Genomic DNA, 20,319 nt, shown 5'->3' with positions numbered 1-20,319 from the left:
TAGAACGGCCTTGCCAGGCACAGAAACCCTCACTACTAGAATTTTCTAGGTGCCTCTGTATGAGAGTTATAGGGGATTCATACATACTCCCTTTGCTGAGCCTGCAGCCATAGCTTTCTCTTTGGACCAAGAAAGCTGACCTGCTATCCCCAACAGAAAATGCCACGGTGTGGAAGTCACCTTGCACCGTGGAAGGACCAGACAGAAGTTCTACCTACTACCATTGAATATACCCCATTCCTAGAGCCTGTCTACCCAACTACTTCTCTTGCTTTCTCTATCCATCCTTGGACCTCCAGAGTTCAGACTGTCTTTGCTCCATATTTCACTTGAAAGGAAAAGGGAGATACAGCCCAGGAGAGGGGGTTAGCCACCACGTGGTCCCTGAACCACAATGCTGTACTAAGTACAGTAGTCCCCCACCCCTTACCCACGGTTTCACCTTCCCCAGTGTCGACCATGTCACGACGCCGACGCCATTCCCCTCACTTCATCTCATCACGTAGGAATCTTACCATCTCACGTCATCACTATAAGAATGGTGAGTACAGCACAATAAGAGGTCACGAGAGACCAGTCACATAACTTTTAAATTACAGTATACTGTGACAACTGTTCTTTTACTATTAGTTGTTGTTAATCTCTTACTGTGCCTAATTTATAAGTTCAGATTTATCACAGGTATGTGTATGTAAGGAAAAAACAGTATATTTAGGGTTCAGTACCATCTGCAGTTTCAGGCATCCACTGGGGGTCTCAAAACGTATCCCCTGCGGATAAGGCGGGTGGGGGGGGGGCACTACTGTAATGCCTACAGGCACGTTTGAGAAGCCAGAGGCATAAGAAGAGAAGGAAGAAAAGTAAGTTGAGTAAGAAAAGAGAAAGGGAGGGGCGCCTAGGTGGTTAAGCATCTACCTTCGGCTCAGGTCATGATCCTGGAGTTCCTGGGATCGAGCCCCGAGTGGAGCCCCCAGCTCAGCGGGGAGCCTGCTTCTCCCTCTCCCTCTGCTCATGCTCTCTCTCTCTCAAATAAATGAAAAAAATCTTTAAAAAAAAAAAAAGAAAAGAAAAGAGAAAGGGAGTCTGGACAGAAAGAAAAGGAGAGGTGGAAGTGAGGGGAGTGGCGGACAAAGAAATGGACACAGAGGTGAGCGCGTCTGCGGAGGCCGGCCAGGGCCCCACGTGGCCCACACCACTGGCGGCCTGCGCTTAGCCCGGCGCCCGGACAACACGGAAGTGCACACGGAATTAGGTTTTCAGTATCAGTCAGTCAAGAAAGAGCCAGCTGCTAGAATAGTGGAGGCCATGGTGTACGTCGTTGTTCCTGAGTGTGGGTGGTGTTCTTGGGTTAGAGATTAATGTCTTTAAAGTGAAGAATAGCTTAAATGCCCCATTTCTATGCAGCCGTTCTGCAAATGGATGTTGAGCCCTCCAAGATTTGTATGATCTGCTTCTAAGCCGTAGAAGAATAAGTCAGAGCAAAGTCATTCTTCACTTATCTTAGAAAATAAAAAGACCTATTTTACCTCATAGGTTCAGAGGGCAAAGTCCTTCAAAAGTGTGTTAAGGGGCGTCACACATGAGTCATGTTTTCAGAGTTTTTTTACCCATTACCTGACTTTGTCTGACACTGGAAAGCGCATGCAGAGAGGGACCCAGGTGGCTCGGGGACTAAGGGAGCTCCACCTCCCCAACAATGAGGAACTAACAATGGCCGACTTTCCGTAAGACCTGTAAGCAATCTGTGTGCCTGGCGGGGCAAGCGTAGGAAATGCACTAAGCAGGGGCCCCCGTGCCTGTCTGCGAACAGGTATGCGGCTGCTTCCGAGCAGACAAACTAATGAAACTGCTTCTAGTAGTTATGCCGTAGGAGCTGGTGCTGGACACTGGAGGGGTGGGGGGTGGGGTGGGGAAGGCCTACCCAGGGATTCCCCACTGGGAGCACCACACTGCTGTAGCCTGCCTGCCTCATTCTACAGCCCCCCCAGTCACAGTCAGGCTTCACAAATGAAGGTTCAGGGGCTCTGGAGGGGGCCTCTGCAGCCAACGGCGACCCTGACCCCCTTCTGATAGTGAGGTACCGAACTTTCATTCCTATCATGTCCTCCTCTAATTAAAAAAAAAAAGGTGGAAGGAAGGAAGGAAGGAAGGGCCTGGATGGTTCTGCTGGTAGAGCATGTGACTCTTGTTGCGGTTGTGAGTTCGAGCCCCATGTCAGGTGTAGAGATTACTTAAAAATAAAATCTTAAAAAAAAGGAGGAGAAAAAAAGAAAAAGAATTTACATATCCTTGGGCCAATTTAAGATAAACTGCTCTGTGCAGTTTAAGGGTAACAGAGGTCCTTTAAGACCTACTGTAATATAGTATACAGATACGGGCAAAGTGATAATGGCAACAATCATAAAGTACTTTACACTTTACCAAAGACTTCCATAAACATTTTTGGTTTTCTTTTTCTTTTTTTTTTTTTTTAGAGAAAAAGAGAGCATGCAAGTGGGGGGCAGGGGCAGAGGGAGAAAGAGAATCTTAAGCAGGTTCCACGCCTAGCGCAGAGCCCGATGTGGGACTCGATCTCACAACCCTGAGATCATGACCTGAGCTGAAATCAAGAGTCGGACGTTTAAGCAATTGAGCCACTCAGGCGCCCCTACATTTTCTGTTTTAATGATAACATTACTACTATTAACTGTGTGACTTGGGGCAGGTCAGTAGATGTCTCTAGGTCTTGGTATCCTAATCTGCATATAGGGCATAATCATGCCTACTTCACAGGGATTAGTGAGTGTTAAATGAGAGAACACATGTAGAGCACTTAACAATTGTCTGACTCATAGTAAAGCTCAATAAATGGCAGCTATTATTATCCTCCATTGTCCAAACTCTGTAGTCAAGGAAAAATGGAAGTGTTTTCTGTGACCTTGAGTCTTCCTTAAACTCTCAACTGTTAATGTACCCCAAGCTGTGGATGTAAATGACCTCCCCAGACTTTTTTCCATGTCTTTGCTTTTTTCCCCATCTTTCTCATCCCTGCTCCTTGGAAACCAAACTGATTCAAGTACCGTCGTTAATTTTGCTGGTACTAACAGATTAATTGACTGAAGGGATTGGTTGGTTAAAAAAGGAGGTGGCGGGGCACCTGGGTGGCTCCGTTGGTTAAACATCTGACTCTTGATTTTGACTCAGGTCATGATCTCTGGGTTGTGAGATCAAGCCCCACATCGGGCTCCGTGCTGGGCATGGAACCTGCTTAAGGTTCTCTTTCTCCCTTTCCCTCCTCCCCTCTCCCCCCAAAATAAAAAAATAAAATAAAAAGAAGGTGGCAAACCTTTACTAACTAATCAAGTAACTCAGTGTTTCTGTGGGCCACTATGAGCCCAAGCATGACAAGGGTTGGACGGACATATCCTCTGTAAAAAACACTGTGTGATAGCAATAGTCCACGTCTTTACTCAAACTCTCTCACCCAAGGAAGACCTTATACTGTGCTCACTTCAGAGAGCTGTCCTAAGGATCAAACCAGAAAATGGCCTGAAAGCACCCAGTACTACAGCAAGCAAATAGTGAGTGCCCCAAAAACGGGACTCTCCCCTTCACCATCTGACCTTGAGCACAGCAAGGAAAGTGTTGATTTTCTTCCTATTCTCGTTGTTCATATTCAAACACCTGATGATGGCCAAGCCAGTTAAACATGGATTACTTGGGTGTGGTTGGCTATTCTCATGCGCTCCCCGTGATTCTAGGAGATATCGAATAGGTTAATAGGAACAGGAAGCTTATCGGTGTAACAAGCAAAGCCAGTATGAAGCTTTGATCATCACTACTAACACTCCCACCAAACACCCTGGCTTCCCATGGAGGATATGTGTGCATGGAAACCACCAGAACGCCAACCACCACACAGAAACCAAGCTTCAGGAAGTCAAGAGTCTAAATGGAGTTTGCAGTTTATAAACGTATACTCACAGAATAAAGCAAAGTTAATACTTTTAAAAAGTAACTACACACTGGGGCGCCTGGCTGCTTCAGTCAACAGAGCATGTGACTCTTGATCTCAGGGTCGTAAGTTCGAGCCCCATGTTGAGTGTAGCGCTGACTTTAAAAAAAAGAAAGGAATCACAAACTATAAGGACAAAAACAAGGATTGACAGGAGCTGGGTAGGGAGAGGCCTGGACTATGAAGGAGCACAGGAGAATTTGGGGAGGTGATAGATTGTTTTATATTTGACTGTACACTGAAGAGTGAGTTTAGGGGATAGAAATTACACCTTAATAAAAAGAACTAGCACAGAGCAGTTTCAAGGTGCCTGGTGTACTTCCATGATATCCCTGTAAAGAACAGGGAAGGTAAAGAATGCAGGTCTCTGTGGTCAGGTGGGCATTTCCAGCTGCCCACTAAGAGCGAGTCATAACAGTAACAGGTGTTGACTGAGAAGAGTGGATTCATCCTGTGGACAGTGAACAAGAAGGTTAAACTAATGGATTCCTTAACTGATTATAGACATGATTGCAGTTGCACATGTATAAATAAGTAAGGCTAGAATAATAGAAATCTCAACACCATCAACCAGATCAGGTCTGCCTGGAAGAAATCACGGAAGCAGAATGTCTGACACCTGAAGAGACCTGAGAGGCCATCAAGTCAAACCTGCCAATTCTCTCCAAATTCACAAGGTCAGAAGAAAAGTTCCATGCCCACTTTTGGTGAAGGAAGAAAAGCTAGTTTTCTCATTTCCTTGCAAACCTATGTAGGACAGATTTATTTTATTCCGATATCTTGTGATGAGTAACTGATATGGCGATGAATGTTTTAATTTACCTTCAGATAGAAAAAACTCTCTTCTTCTGGAGTGGAAATCACTTTCAAGTTTGTTTCCTGCATATCATCTCCTTCCAGAGTAACCACTTTGCATCCAGAGCACTGAAAACATGGGTATATGACATGGTTTACTGTAACTCTGGGAAGCCACGGGACCATGTGGCGGGGATGCTGGGATTGGACAGCAGGTGAATGGGGAGACACTATGCAGGCGCTTTCTCTACCCACCCCCCCACACACAGAAAAGGGCTAAATAAGCTTCCTAAAGAGCACAGCTTAAAACTGGGGCAGATCCAATTAAACTCAGACTATAAACCTGTATTGGTTAGGAGAGGTGAACAAAGGCATGGGGAAAAGGATCTAGAATATTCAAAATAAATGAGTAAGACTCTGCTCAGAAAGCTTCTGTGATGGACCAGAGAAAAAGGAAGGTTTAATCCTACCCCAGCCTCCACACTAGTCAAAACCGCGCTTAGAAGCTGACTTCGGCATGGCTGAATTCCTTTGGCACAAACTCCCTGAGTCTCTGAGACCTATTTTCCACAGAAATGCTAGTTATGTGTTTCAGTCAGGATTAATTTAGATTTTTTTTTTATTCCTACATGTATCAGAATCATTCATCGAGGGGCAGTTCTTATATATCCATTCCCAGAATCCTCTTAAGACATCTGGTCTCATTAGAAGATCAAATAGATCTTCCAGATTCATTAGTTGTTCAACAAAGTGGGAATTAGTTTCTCACTGCTCTTGTGTCTGTGAGATATTTAAGACATAGATGAGAGAAAAATAACAAAGAAAACGTACAATCTTCTTGACTCACAAAGACAGGTCTTTCACCAATGTGAGGAGGTCTTGAATTTGCTTTTAATTTCCAAAAACACAAGGAAAGAAAGTCAAGAGTATCGGCCATCCTAAGATTTGGTTTGAAGATTAGAAGGTGCGTGGGATTTACGACATTACCTCAGAAACACTTCTAATACATTTATAATTAGTGGCTCATCTATCACCTGATTGCAACCTTGTATTCTCTTTCTGTAGCTTTTCACAAACATACATAAAAAGTAACCCATGCTGACTATGTGGGCATCAAGTAGAATTGTATTTAGCCATTTTAACTGCTGAGCACAACCCATGTTGTTGCTGAACCAGATTCTCCCACAGAGTACACTATCTGTAGAGGGTAAGGTATTAAAGAATGCTCCGGACACGCTCTCGAGGCTCAGAAGCGCTAGCTGGTAGATCCACTCTACTGAATGATACCCCAGTGGCCTGAAAGAATTATTGTAGCTTTCTAAAGTGACTCATTCACTCCCAGGGGGTCGTCTGAGCTCAGAGAAAATCTGTCTCACTGATTATTAGTGATTTAGTAATTGGATGGTAGTGATGGACTTCTGATAACCTAGAGATTTGCTTTAGCTTCACTGGCAAAGACCTGTGTTTTCCGAGTCAAAGGTTACACTGCCTATTTGTGTGTGTTTCTTGGGGGTGGGGAGGGGGGCTGTACAAAGTACTGCTTTTCAGAACCTGAATCTGCCAGTCCCAATTCTGACATTTAGTAGCTGCATCATCTTAAGCCAAGTCACAATTCCACTCCTACTTCAGTTTCTTCATAGGTAAAATCAAGAGGTGGGTCAAATGATCTCCACCATGTCTTCAAACTCAGGAAAAATCTGGTTTCTAGGCCTGGAATATCTTCCGATGCATATGTGCTGTTTTGAAAGCTACTATTTCATAGTATTAATTTCATCGTTCTCATGCCAGTATTTTGGATTGGAATTAGAATTGGCCCTTACAGGTGTATAGAAAAACAGAACAGCTCACTTATGTGTCCGCATCCCTTCTTCCCTAATCATCTTCCAGCTCTGAAATTGCACGGTTTCTAGGCGTATACAATCTTTTTTTTTTTCTTTTGCTGTTTATGTGCTATTACATGAACTGTGAGGTTGGGAGTTGTAATTTCCTCTTTCTCATTACAATATTTTGAATAGGAACCAGAATATCTTTTTTGAACCTTGTAGCCATGTAGAAAAACAAACCACCCACCAAATTACCTCTGACCCTTCTGTTACCTTAAATAGTAAACAAATGAAATCTGTATTCTCTCCTTTTATACATGGTAGAGAGTGTAACTTGTCCTGGAATAATGAGCAAGGAGTCATTTGCAAAACTGCCTTATTATCCTATTACTCTCCCGGAACAAATATGTGACTTTTCATCTTGGGGTCATAGAGGTATAAGCAATCTGCCCGTATATCACTTGATGGGTAATTTGTTGTGAAGTTACAAGAAAAAGACAAAGGTTTAAAGGGGAGCACTGATCTTCCCAAAGGGCTATTTAAAAATCACAATTTTGCAGGAAGATAGGGTGAGGACTGGGCTGTAGGTTTCGGGGATGTGTTGGAAGCCATACCAGAGGAAAGAGGCATTTTCAGGACTTGCACTTAGCAATGCCAGGTAGGCAATGCCCAATGGATGGCCTACAAAACCTTCCCTAGAGCAATGTTTCTTGAACTGCAGGTCATGCCTCATTAGTGGGTCATGTAACCAATTCAGTGGGTGATGACTGGAAATTTTTAAAAACATGTAAATTAGACTAAAGCAGAATAGAGTAGAAAATATCAAGTGCATGGCATGGAGAAGGTCATGTAATGTCTAGTCAAACTCTGGTTCATTTTATATGTGTGTATGTATGTTTCTCGGTGTGTGTGTGTGTGTGTGTGTGTGTGTGTGTGTGTGTGTGTGTGTGGTAGAGAGGGAGAGATCTGTTTCAGTACACCAAGTTCCAATGTAAAATATATTCTTACTGCAGGTCATAGTTTAAAAACTTGAAAGCCATTGCCCTGGAAAAATACATGGCGATGCATATGTCTCAATGTTGGCGTCCAACAACTTGCTCTATTTTGTGACAAATTTATAAACACAAGGGAAAGGAATTCTTTCAAATGTGAACAGTCACCTTCTAACTCTAAATTTAAACTGCCCCTAAATTATTCTAAATTCTACTTTTTCTTCTCTGAAAAATACTTATATTGAATCACTCTTTTCAATGCAAGCTCAAGGCGAAACAGGAAGTGGGTCAAGTTTGTCTTTCTCTCCTGAGGGCACTTCCTACCCCTTTTGAGCACCCCCACTAATGTCTGTACTTTCTTTCCCTTTCCTTTTTTCAAAGCATCTTCTCATGAAAGACTGATAAATGCATTAAATAACAATATAAATGACTGATAATGCTTTAATATGCCCCATTCCCAAAGGATTTACATTTTAGCCAAATATGAAACCTCACACCCCATAAAAGAATCTTGTAGAATTTAGCTACAGGGGGGAGGAAAAGAGAATTTTGGAAAGGAAGAGTGCTTTCCTAGCACTCTTAAAATCCTACCTGTGGCTGTCTATATTCTCTTCATAATGTTTCCTTTTTGACATGTAAATGATATGCATAATTTCTTCCCCTGTGTATTTGTGAAATACAACTTCAGCTGTCTTTTTTAAATAGATATTTATGAAACTGTCTTACCATAAATCTTTGAGAGGAAATATTTTTTGTCTAACTCAACTTTGCATTCATCTTACACCCAACTTACTGTCTGGCAAATTTAAGTCCTCAATTAGTAGTACTTATGACTGTTTATTATAGAATTGCACTACTCTATAACATATGTGGTGATATTGTTTCCCAATGTCAAACTAGGAAAAAGCACAACTGCTTGTTTTTATGCTGAATATCAGATAGTATTATGTAAAATCTCCAGACACTTGTCATAAAACCACAATAATGATGATTTTAAAAGAACACTAATTTATTGAGTATGAAATGTATGCCAGGCTCCCAGTCCTAGATATTTTGCCTACATGATCTCATTTCTTCCTTGCAAAACCTCGTCAATGGTGAAAGTGTTGTTATGCCCTCCATACCCCCTATACCATAAACACCACAGGTATAATTTTACAGATGGGAAAACTAAGCCTAGAAATTAACATCCTGCCTACGAAGACACAGTTATTAAGTCATAGCAAACAAAGCTCTAACTCAAAGTGAGTCCATCTGCCCGCAAAGGTCAGTCGTGCTTTCCTCACTTTTACATTTCTTAATGTTGTATCTAAAATTATCGTTTTCTTTTTCATTTCAGATACCTTACTGGCCGTCTGAAGGACAAAGCTGTGAGTGTAAGAACACCAGAAAGTTTTCTTTGTTTTTGTTTTTCATGAAAAACGCTTTGATTATCACAGAGTGGTTACATACCCAGAAAATATCTGGCCTGACCGTGCTAACTCAACGCATTCTGCTTGTCCTCTGCATTTGGTATCTATCTCCACTTTCAGTCCTCTTTAAATGGAGAGATAAAGTACAAGAGAGTAAAGAGCTGAATACGTCAACACCCTTAACCGCCTGGTGGTAGTATTCTATCAACTTCTTTGGATCTGTTCAGATAACTTTTTTGTTTCCCTGTACAAATCGCAGTGCTTAATAAAGACTGCTATGAAAAGTGCTGTCTCCCATTTGCACACAACTTTCATATTCCCTGGTCTATCTACACAGACAGTTTTCAACAACCACCCTTTATATTAAAAGTCGGCTTTGTATTGTCCTTCTCTCAAAGATTTTAAATCTCCTCCAAAAGTCCTAGGTGTTCAGAAGCCACAGATCTTTAGCAGCTATGTCTACCCCCATGACAGTAAAAGGAAGAAATTGATTTTGCAACAGATATACTGAGAAATCAAATCCAGGATTCACCTTTGCTCTTAAAACAGAGAATGAAACCACTGACTACCAAATGTGCTTTGGTAGCTACTCTTGGATTCCAAACTTCGATATCACTTTCCCATATTAATTCAGTCTTAAGTTTCAGGAAATAAAATAATTACGTAGTTAAACAGAGATCTTTATACAAACATGTACTGTGTTTACAATGTACCAATCCATTAAAATCAACGACAGACATAGATTATGAGAACTAAAACCCGAGCCAAGTAGACTAGCACTCACCATTTGCCCAATCCCCATCCAATGACAGTAAACATCCTATTGGAATCTGCTCCGAAAACAAAGCTTTACCAACCTAATGTCAAGGTAAACAGGTAGTAAATACCTATTTGACACTAGTAGCCAGTGGTATCATTTTCATTCTCTAGGGTCTAAACACAACTAAACGCTGGCATTTTTTCTTTTAAATTGGCACCATTATAATATAGCTTTTTACTTGGTAATTTTTAAAAAAGTTCACAAGGTGCTGGTCCACAATGACTTAAATTTTCTAGCCATAAACCGTCTGAGTTAAAGGGAGTAAGTAAAGACATTCTACTATTCAGAAAAAAAAATTTTTTTTCCCCTATACTTTACATGAAATGCCATTCCCCCCCTAAACTAAGAGCTACATAGAATAAAAGCCCCATCAAGTTAAGCTGTGACAGTCCCGAAGTCAAGGTCATAAGATTCTTCTACTCTGTAAATCATACAAAGAAGAAAAGTAAGGAAAACATATTTTCAACACCAAGTATATATTAATTAGGAACAGAGTTAGGTCTCTCTTGAAAGGGGGGCTGTAAGTTGTAAGAGCCGATGACGTACCTTAAGTTCTCTGAAGAAGATACTACTCCTGGCCCACTCAACAATAGAGAAGAGGGTTTGATCAGCCATTTTGCACATAAGCCCAAACGTGCTCAGCTTTTCGTGCTTGCTTCGGTTAGCTTGTTCTTGCTGCAAATAGGCCATGATTTTAGCCTGGACTTGAGGCTCATCTGGCTCACACTTCAGAAGTTCCAGTATCAGATGTGGGATGCTTGCCGGGGAGCTCGTCTGGTAACTATCCATGTAGGAATAGCCCATTATCGACTCTGGTGAGCTGGTGTAGGGATCTGGGTACTCGGACTTGATGGCCCGGCTAGGAAAGTGACTGTATGTTTGGTAACCTTGCAGGCTGCCATGAGGTGGCATTGTCATGCTAATGGGGGATGTTACAAAGGGACTTCTGTCATAGTCTGTAGGAGGCAAGGCAGCGTGGTTCAGAGGTAGGCCTTTGGAGGCAGAATGGATGTTCTGAATGGCAGAAGAGATGGTGAGCTCAGAGGGCATTGCTTGGATCACCTGAGACATGGCTTCTAGCTTAAGTCCATTGGCTCGGATGAGGGCTTTTTTCTGTTGCTTTAGGGCCCTGTCTCTCTTGTACATTGGCCCAAATTTATTCCTTCCCCCGCGCATTCGGTCAGCCCTTACCGCTGTGGGGAAATAAAAAAAAGGAGTAAGGGTATAAATAAGGTGCAAATTATTAGCAGTCTCTACATCTCCAGCTATCGAGAAATGCTGAAAATTGACCAGAAGTGTTAGGTGTGTGGTTGTTTTCATTACAATGGCCCATAAAGATTCCCCCCCCCCCCAAAAAAAGCCATTTTTGAATTCTTTCGTCTTTAAGTGTTTGTCATCAAAAAAGTATTTTGGATGCATAGGGACATATTAACCCTTTGGTAGACAGTGAGGATTTCATAATTCTTGCTGCACACGGGGGATACTCCAGATTGCTAAGGAAGAGGATCAGTTTCTATTATGCCAGCTTTGTCAGAATTCTCGTTACGGAAACCCAAACTACTAAGAGGAAAAAATAAAAAATCAACCCATTTCTGGATTGAATTGTGAATATTTTCCCTGAGAATATCTTCATTCCTCAAAGCCATTTTGACTAATCTGCTGCAAAAAGGGTTGGGCACATTATGTTCCTGGAAAATCATTTTCACCTGGACTTGATGAGCACACATCAGATAACCACCGGTTATTCTTTTTAATTTAAGAAGAACTGGACATAATTAAAGCAAATTCATTTCAGAAGCTGTCAAGACAGTCTACCATCACAGTGCTGTGTGGACTCTGGGACCATGTCAAATAAGTGAGTTAGCAGTAGTCTCCAAGCCCACAGTGGCCAATGGCAATTAGACAGAAACCAGCGACCTCTGACAGCTTGTGACATGTTGAAATTGCTGGAGGTTAAGTTTTTGAGCTTTTGATCTTAGGATTAGTATAGCATTAAACATTTATTGTGAATGCTAGGTATCTAGAATATTGTGCAAGTTTTTCATCTGGATGATAATTTATTGAATATTCCACTTTTTCATATCACTGTTAAGGAAGTATGGTTATGCCCCACGAGTGACTTAGTAATACTTTTTAAGGTAAAGAAATGCAACCTTTTCTTTTCATTAAAAAAAAAGAGAGAGAAATCAAATGACATCTTATGAAGCCACAACATTTACTCGTGTGTGTGTGTGTGTGTGTGTGTGTGTGTGTGTGTGTGTTTGTTTTGTTAAGTAGGTTCCATGCCCAACGTGGGGTTTGAACTCATGACCCCCGAGATCAAGTGTCACATGCTCTACCGACTGAGGCAGCCAGGCGTCCCACAACATTTACTCTTTGACATTTTATATTTTGAGTCTCATACGACAGTATGCATCTCCCACAATATTTTGCTGTTTGGAAAATAATAAAGTGAGTGGTAATAAAGAAATTAGTGAGCATTTCTTTCTTGATCTTTCTCCATCTCTTCTTAATAGCAATACAGAAGGGCACCTGGGTGGCTCAGTCGGTTAAGCCTCTGCCTTCAGATTCCTGAGGTCCTGGAATTGAGCTCCAGGGCTGCTCTCTGCTCAGCAGGGAGTCTGCTTCTCCCTCTCCCCTCCCCCCACTCATGCTTGCTCTCTCTCTCTCTGAAATAAATAAAATCTTAAAAAATAAATAAAATAAAAGCAATACAGAGTTAACAGTTCCAATGATAACCAAAGTGGCTAATTCTATTGGGAAAGAATCTATGAGCAATTTAGCAGATTTATTTGAAATCTTTTGAGTATTTCTATCAAGTCTGAGTGCCACATCACAGGAAATCTCCACACACAACTAGCCTGTGCCTCATTGATCAACTAAAATGCACTCTTGTATCTGGCACATAACGGTGACATGTATCTCTTATTATTACTTTACTTGCACTATAGTTAATCTGTGGAAAGTCAGTAGGCTGGAGGCTAAGAAACAGCAACACACCAAAATAGTCCATGAACTAGAGACTACTTACTTACAGCGACCACATATTAACTTTCCTCCCTGCCAACCTGTACATTGTAAATACAGTTCTACTCTCACAACATAAAGTCTAACATGGCTTTTGGGGAACCACTACCTTATTCCTGTCAAACCAATGCTACTGATTTAATAGTTCATTATTTTTCATGTTTCCTACTTTTCAACTTCATTTCGCAGCCTTCATCATTATCTTAAAAAAGAGAAACGTACTTTCCCACACTATCAAAATTGATAATCTACACGAGAAACCCCATTGCACAATTAAAGGCTTTAACTCTTGCTCAGGAGCCATGAAATTAATAGTAACAATTGTGACAAGTAAACAATTTAAAAGATTAAAATCAAACTTTTACTAGAGCATCCGATTTGAAAACTTAAAAGTATTTTTAATTTTTGCAAATGTTTAAAACTTGTTCTCAGTTGAATCACGTTAGTCTTGTTTTCATCTAACTTGGCCTTTTTAGCGTCAAATCCATCTGCTCTCCAAACTAAAAAAAAAAAAAAAAAAAAGTGGGGGGAGGGAAACTCTGATATTTAAAATTTTTCCTAGTAGATGTCCCCAGTGTTTAAATGATACTCAGACATCTCTGCTGACAAAACATAAAAAAGATCTTACATTATTGTCCATGGTGTTAAAAGACTAGGAAAATAATGTTATCATATTCTAAGTACAATGTTATTTTAAATCTTACGTCCTTGGAGAGTTTTAACAGGCAGTAGTCTTTGGAAGAAACTTACCTTCTAGCTTCATTCCAACACTTAGACATTTTTGAAATCGACAGTAAGGACAACGCTTTCTCTGTGTTTTATCAATTTGGCAGTTCTGGTTTTCTATACATGTGTACCTTTTATTATTTTGGACTGTTCGCTTAAAAAATCCCTACAAGACAGAGAAAATAGTGAGGCATATTAAAAATCTAACACCCATCTCTTCCATTGTTTCATTTTAAGGAAATCACCAATAAATCTTTTCATTGAACCAATGAGCCCTTCCGTGGTTCTGTGGTTTGTTTCACATTTTAACAAGATCGACCCTCCAAAACAGCACCGGGCCAAAGTGGAGATTTTTCTAGCACTTGAGTTCTATTCCTAAAATTATATCAAATCTCGGGGAGATTTGGATACACACCATTTCATCTCAACAGTCAGAGAAAAATACATTCTATATTGACTAGTATTAAAAAAACACACACACATCTGTTTTCTTATTAATCTATTCCAGGTAAGGTACTCATGGAGATCTGCACTGTTTGTAAGCAGTCTGATAGAATTTTAGTGGCAAACTATTGTAAAATAACAGTGGAAAATTGAATAGCAAAACACCCCAGATATTTTTTTTTTTTTTACAAACGTCAGCACTTGATAGTTAAGAGCAAAAGGATTTAAAGAGTAAAATGGGTAAGTGTTCATAATTCCATTGGAATACATTCAAGTTGGGGAACTCTGTTAAAAAAAAAAGAAAGAAAGGTGAAACTAACGGAAAAGAAAATCATGTGTAGCAGAGAGCTGAATTTTAGCAGTGTGTTTTTCTTATATTGCACCCAAAAGAATTCATCAAAAACAAATTTTGTAGCTTCATAATACAATAATAGCTTTACCAGGATGGTATATTCTTTATGTTTATCCTACTAGCCATAAAGTGAAACAATCTTACTTTGTTATAGAGAATGAAAGGATTTTCCTGCCAGTGGTTTAAGTATTTGTAACTGAGCTTTCTCCTTTAAAAAATGTTGAAAAATAGCAAGTATCAGGTTGACTGGGAATATATTAAAAAGGTCTGAGATAAATTCTTGATGTATGGTTGAGACTATTAGGAACAATAAAGTACATTTGACATATTAAAACTTCTTGCACTTAAATAGGTCATATAATTTATTTATGAAAGCTACACTTACTATAAACTGAGATGTGGTTTCTTATTCTTTATGATATAAATTTCAAAAAAATCTTAAGAATTGTTTTTGGAATAAATAAGGATAAAAATCACACAGTTGAGAATTTAGACTTTTACCTGTGGATAAAAAATGTTTAGACTTGCAGCACAGAATAGTCTGAAGTTAAAATATATTTGGGAAATACTTTGTCATGTTTCCTCTCAAGAACAATGATGTTTAAATATATATAAGTCAAGCAAAATCAATATTTAGGACTGTTAGAAATAGAAGTCTTTCTACAGATACATCACTTTACTACAATAAAATATTTTAAAGCCATGAGACTGGCAAAGTTTTCTAAACAGCATAATTTTTTTTTTGCCTTTGGAATTAAACACATATTTCAAAGAATCATCTCCCTAAGACTCTTTCTCTCATTTTTAATTGAGTCCAAAAAAGACAGCCTAAATATAGCTTTAGAAAGCAATCCAAGGGTTTATTTTGGTTTTGAACCTTGTATTTGTCAGGTAGCAATGTGTAAGCAAACCTTGCAGCTTTCACAGGTGAGGAGCCCATAATGGTATCCAGACACTTTATCTCCACACACCGGGCAGAGCTCTTCAAGATCTTCATCATAGGAGTAATTCACCATTTTAAACTGAGACACTGAAACAAAAGAAATGTATATACATAGCTAATTAATTCACAGGGTAGGTTGTAATCCTGCAGTGAGAAGCATTTTGGTAATTGGTGGGCAAATATCACAGGTAAAATATAAAATAAAAATATTTTTTTATCCAGGTGTAGTGAAAAACTATTTTTATACAATGAAAGTAAAAGATCTTTTGGACTCAGCGAGCACGCACTTCCTATTTTTTAACTGAAAAAGAATTCCAACTTGTTTTGTTAAGAATTTTAAACTTACCACTGTTGAACACACATAGCTCATAACTGCAAGGCAGCAAATCAGAATAGAAACATGAATTGCAGAAAATAACAATTTAGAACTTTAAACCTCCTAAAGTTAAGATCCAAAAATGTCACCTTTGCCTAGGAGAGAGAAACAAGCACACACAGTCTCCCACTCTTGAACTAAGTTTGCTGCAAGTACACCTCGCTCAACAGGAGAGCAACTCCGACTTGCAAACACTTGACGGAGAGCCTGAAGCCCCAGAAACCTGCTTCTCAGCAGCAAGCCCCACTTGAACCACAGCCTGCTGCTCCCTACGTTCAAATCTGTTAGATTAATTGAAACATTCAGCTCCATATCGACAGGACTCCTGTTCTGGATACTTTCACCTCTTCACACTTGAAAATCTCCTGTAAAAATAGAGAAGGAAAAGAGAGAGGACGCCGGGCAGAGAGAGAGAAAAAGGAAAAGATACACACGAGGGTTTGGTTTCGTCGCAAAGTCCTGTGATAAACTTCACATGTTTCCGATAATCAGTGCAAAATATAAACACCTCCGGATCGCCCTGTTAAAGTTAAACAGAAATCAGGCCGTGGCTCCGCGCGGTTCACTGCGGGGATCGAGTAACCGCCTTCCGCCGGACGCAGCTCTGCGAAGGCGCCTTTGCAGCCAAAAGATGGATAAACTATGCACAGGAAGGACAGTGGCCGGGAGATAATACCTGACCTAATCCCTTCCCGAGACTCACCCAGGGTCAGGTGTCGGAGGGCGGACGCAACGGGTACCTGCGGTAAGGAGCAGGTCCGCGCAGCCCGGCACCCTAACCCTTCCGGGCACCTTCCTGTGAAACCCCGGGGTACACTCGCCTCTCGCCCCTTGCTCGGCTACACACAGGCGCACTAAAGCAGAGTCGAGTTTAAGTTAATCAGTGGCACTTGCAGGGGGCGGGGCGGGGGGGGCGGGGAACCGATGGCCGGACAGAAGTTTCCTCTGATTTGTTTACCAAAAAGGAAAGAGAAATAGCCCCCACCGCATCCCCGAAGTTCCCGGCCACTCCATCACCATAATGTGGCCTCTTCGACAATGACTCGTTCTTTTCCTTATTCTTTTTAAAATAAAGTTCTTTTTTTCTTTATGGATTCTGCAGGCCTCCGGAAAGGGCCGTGGGGAGGTGCGGTCACTTGCACCACTTCGAGGCTGAGGGCCGAGCACAGACCGGCTGAGTTTGAGCCATCTCTTCCCGAGCCACAGAGCCCTGGTCTGGGGCTTAAACCCGAGTGAGTTAGCCAGAGTTTGGAGATAGGGGGTGGGGTCCCCGTGAAAGATGTTCCCGTAGAGGCAGGCGCTTGGGCTCCGTAAAACAAGTAAAGAGATACTGAGCGCAGTCCTCCCAGCGGTGCCAGCCCTAACAGGTCCGCGCTCGGGTTTTGGGAAGCTGGGGGTTTGGGGGAACTGAGGGTTCGAGAAGTTCGTTTATAGCCCCATCTCTCCCAAAACTTAAACTATTGCTTTGTGGCGTGTTTTAGGGACGGGAAAAACTGTACTTTATTGTTTTTATTCTCCCAAAAAAGTAAAGTCTAAACTTTGCACCTAAGAGGCACAGCGAGGCAAACGTTTGCAGGAGGATTCGGTGCCCACCTCGGGCATCCAACCCCAAAAGGACCGGAGTTGAGGGTGGGGACCCTCTTGGACAAAGAGTCCGTGCGGGTAGACAGTTGCCGCTGTGCAAGACCGAGGCATCTTTCAGTTTCCCAGGTGCTGTACCCAAGTAGGCATTTGAAGAACGGAATCCGTTAGGGCAAAGAAGTCCCTGTCCTAAGAAAGTGAAGAGGACGGTGGGGCCTTGTAAAGCTAGGACCGCAGAGAGGCACGCAGAGAAATTCCCCCTAAGTTGGACGCGCTATGCTGTCCCGCAACCCAATGGCGGGTCCCCTTTCTGATCGGATTAGGGCGACTAGGGCGCATCCCCGGCGGAGACCAGAGCAAGCATGGTAATGGGGTCCCATCCCCAGGGACTGCCCTCGAGGTGTAGGCCGCGTGGCCTAGGGAAAAGTCGTGCCGTGGCCATTCCCACACTGTTTTCGAACCCGGAGTGAGCGAGCGGCCGGCGACTTCTCCTGAGCCCTGGGCACAACGGAGGGCTAACTTTCTGCTTTGGGGCAGTAGGTCGTGTCAAGAACTCCCCTCCGGAACTTTACAGGGAAAATATTACAGTGGCATTTCCCTCCCATTTCCCCCCACCCCCTGAACCCTTATTCTTGCCTCCCCTACTTCTTGATCCAGCGTTTCTCTGAGCGTCTTTTCCCGAGTCTCAGAAACGCGCGCGCCGGAACGAGCAGCAGGAACTTTCCTTTTGCACCCAAGATCGCGCTGGCCTCACGGGCGCCCAAAGGGTTGTCCCTCTCCGCAGCTCAGGCGGAGGGTTCCCAGATCCGGCTCCCGGCACCCGGGTCCCCCACGTCCCCACTTCGCGGGAATCCCAGGTGAGGGCGAGAACGCCTCTTTGGGCCAACCGGGTTCCTCCAGCAGCCAACCCTCAAGTTAGTCTCAGGGGCCGCAGCCCCCAGGGGACTTCCACAGCCCTTCCTGGAGGGTTGGAGAGACCCCAGGATCACGGTGGGGTAAGCGACCCAGAGGCGTAACGCACGTCTTGCCGCCACCCCGTCCCCCAGCCCAGCCGGGCGACGTCAGGGCCCCCGGGGCCAAGCGCTGCAGGCGCGCCGCCTATCCCGTACCGCGGCGTGTACCAACCCCAAACTCTGGTCGGACTCTGCTCTCAACACCTCCCCGGCCCTTTCAAGTTCGCTCAAGGGGATGGCAGGAAGCGTTCCGGGATCACAGGCCCGCCTGCCCGCACATCCTGCGCGCTGGAAGGGGCGAGGATGGAAGAGCACCGGTGACTTTTCCTAGCATTGTTCCCTCCCCAGCCCAGAGCAACTGCGATAAACTTCTGAAGGGCTCATACAGCCAGATCTAGAGTCGCTGTTTTGGAATGCGGCGAAAATATTGCCAGCAGAGTTTGCTTTTTTTGTTGTCAGCAATCAAGAGCTGGGAAAACAAATAGGACTTCCATACTCCCAGTTCTCGAACTGAAGCAGAGGCATTAAGCTAAACCGCTGCCCCCCTCCCTCAACTAACTCGGCAATACCCGCGCAGAAGATGGGGTTGGGGTAACTTTGGATCTCTTCAGTTCTGCCTGCAGTTCTGAAGTTGTCCAAATTATGCCGGCGCCCAGTTGTCCGCATGGGCGTTTGGGGGTGCCCACATGCATTCTAACGCCGCTAGGACAAGCTTTTCCGGGGTCATCTTCTCTTTCTGTAGTTGACTTTGCTAGGCGGGGTGTTTTTCCTCCACACAAGAGCACTGATTAAAGTTCCCACCGATTCAGTGACTGAGAACCTGCTCCGGTTTCCAGTGAGGCATTCCATTTCTTAGAATGATCTTATTATTCTGAAGTATCTGTAGCCTGAAGGCGCCCCCCCGCCCCGCCTCGGGTTGCCATAGATCTCGAAGCCTCTCTTTTCTTAATTAGAAGCGGCCAATTAGGCATTGCTTGGAAAACCTCCGCCCCGCATTGTTCAAGAGCCATAAACTTTTATGCCTGTCCCTGGGGTGGGGGGCCTGCCGCCCGCGAGCTGCCCCACAGCCCGGCGGCCGCGAGAGCCCAGCCGGGTAGTTCCAGCGCCCGCGAGGGGTGGGAGGCTGAAGCCCGCAGGGCGAGCCCGGGGGTGGCGTGGCCGCGGGAGCCCGAGCGCCGCGCAGCGCCTCCTTACCTTGCATGTTTTCCGGCATCTGCCCCTGTTCCCCATGCGATCGAGCCAGTCCCAGGGCTTCCGTCTCCACTTTGGGCAGCATGACAAGGCGGCCGCGGGCGGGGATAGGGGGTCCGTGTCCGTCCGGAAGCCCAGCACCTGGACACGGGCAGCACAGATTCAACTCCGGCGGAAAAAAAGGAAGGGCGACTGGGGTGCCGGCTCACCCACCCGCTCGCGGGAGCGTGCCTCCGCCTCCTCCCGGGGCCGCGGGTCAGGACCCCTGAGCCCCGTCCAGTCTCGCAACTCCGGAGCCGCCCCCAAGCCGCTGGGAGGAGATGGCGGGCTACGAGATGCGGTGAAGACTGCGTCCCGGCGCCTTGGTTTGGCTCGGCGAGGGCGGAGGCGGCGGCGGTGGCGAGGGCGCAGCTGCCCGGGGCGCGGATCCGAGTGCGGCCGAGCTCCGGGCGGGCAGCGGAGACGGCGGCGGAGCCGCTGGTGCTGCCGCCGCGGCGGTGCCGCTGCCGCTGCTCCCGGACGGCTCGGGCGACTTCTACCCCTCCCTCCACCCGCCCTCTGGCTCAGGATCGCCAGGGGTCTCTCTCTCTCTCTCTCTCTCTCGCCTCACTTCTCCTCTCCGCCCCTTCCCCCGTCTCTGCTTCCCTCTCGCTCACTATCACAAGTGTGAAGTTGTGAAGTTCCAGCCTCCCTCTCCTGCCTCGTTTACTCCTCCCGCGTGTCCGAGAGCAGTCCTTCCAGCCCCGAGGGTGACGGTCCTGGCAAGGAAAGGGGGAAGATGAGGAGGAGTGGGGAGGTAAGTAAGACGGGGCTAAGGGGAAGGCTGGGATGAGGGGTGATGACAGTGAATGGGGACGCGGGTTCCGGACTAGGTCGGACACCAGCCGCCA

The 20,319-nt window shown here is 44.2% G+C and overlaps 1 protein-coding gene across 4 annotated transcripts in view; it reads right to left on the bottom strand.

The window, feature by feature from the left end:
* The window catches only part of NR5A2 (nuclear receptor subfamily 5 group A member 2), a 135,614-nt gene that overhangs the window by 104,070 nt on the left and 11,225 nt on the right, over nucleotides 1-20,319 (bottom strand). For 3 of the 4 annotated variants that reach the window (XM_078078245.1, XM_036081533.2, XM_036081541.2), the window contains exons 2-5: nucleotides 19,433-19,570; nucleotides 15,297-15,415; nucleotides 13,614-13,755; nucleotides 10,383-11,029 (exon numbers count right to left, since the gene is read on the bottom strand). In XM_078078245.1, the coding sequence (XP_077934371.1) occupies nucleotides 10,383-11,029; nucleotides 13,614-13,755; nucleotides 15,297-15,415; nucleotides 19,433-19,570 (1,046 nt within the window). The remainder of the gene's footprint in view (nucleotides 1-10,382; nucleotides 11,030-13,613; nucleotides 13,756-15,296; nucleotides 15,416-19,432; nucleotides 19,571-20,319) is intronic. The other variant, XM_078078246.1, reaches the window with a different exon arrangement.

The sequence above is a fragment of the Halichoerus grypus genome, chromosome 7 (assembly GCF_964656455.1).
Source record: "Halichoerus grypus chromosome 7, mHalGry1.hap1.1, whole genome shotgun sequence".
Lineage (NCBI taxonomy): Eukaryota > Metazoa > Chordata > Mammalia > Carnivora > Phocidae > Halichoerus > Halichoerus grypus.
This window is presented reverse-complemented; position numbering and strand designations above follow the sequence as displayed.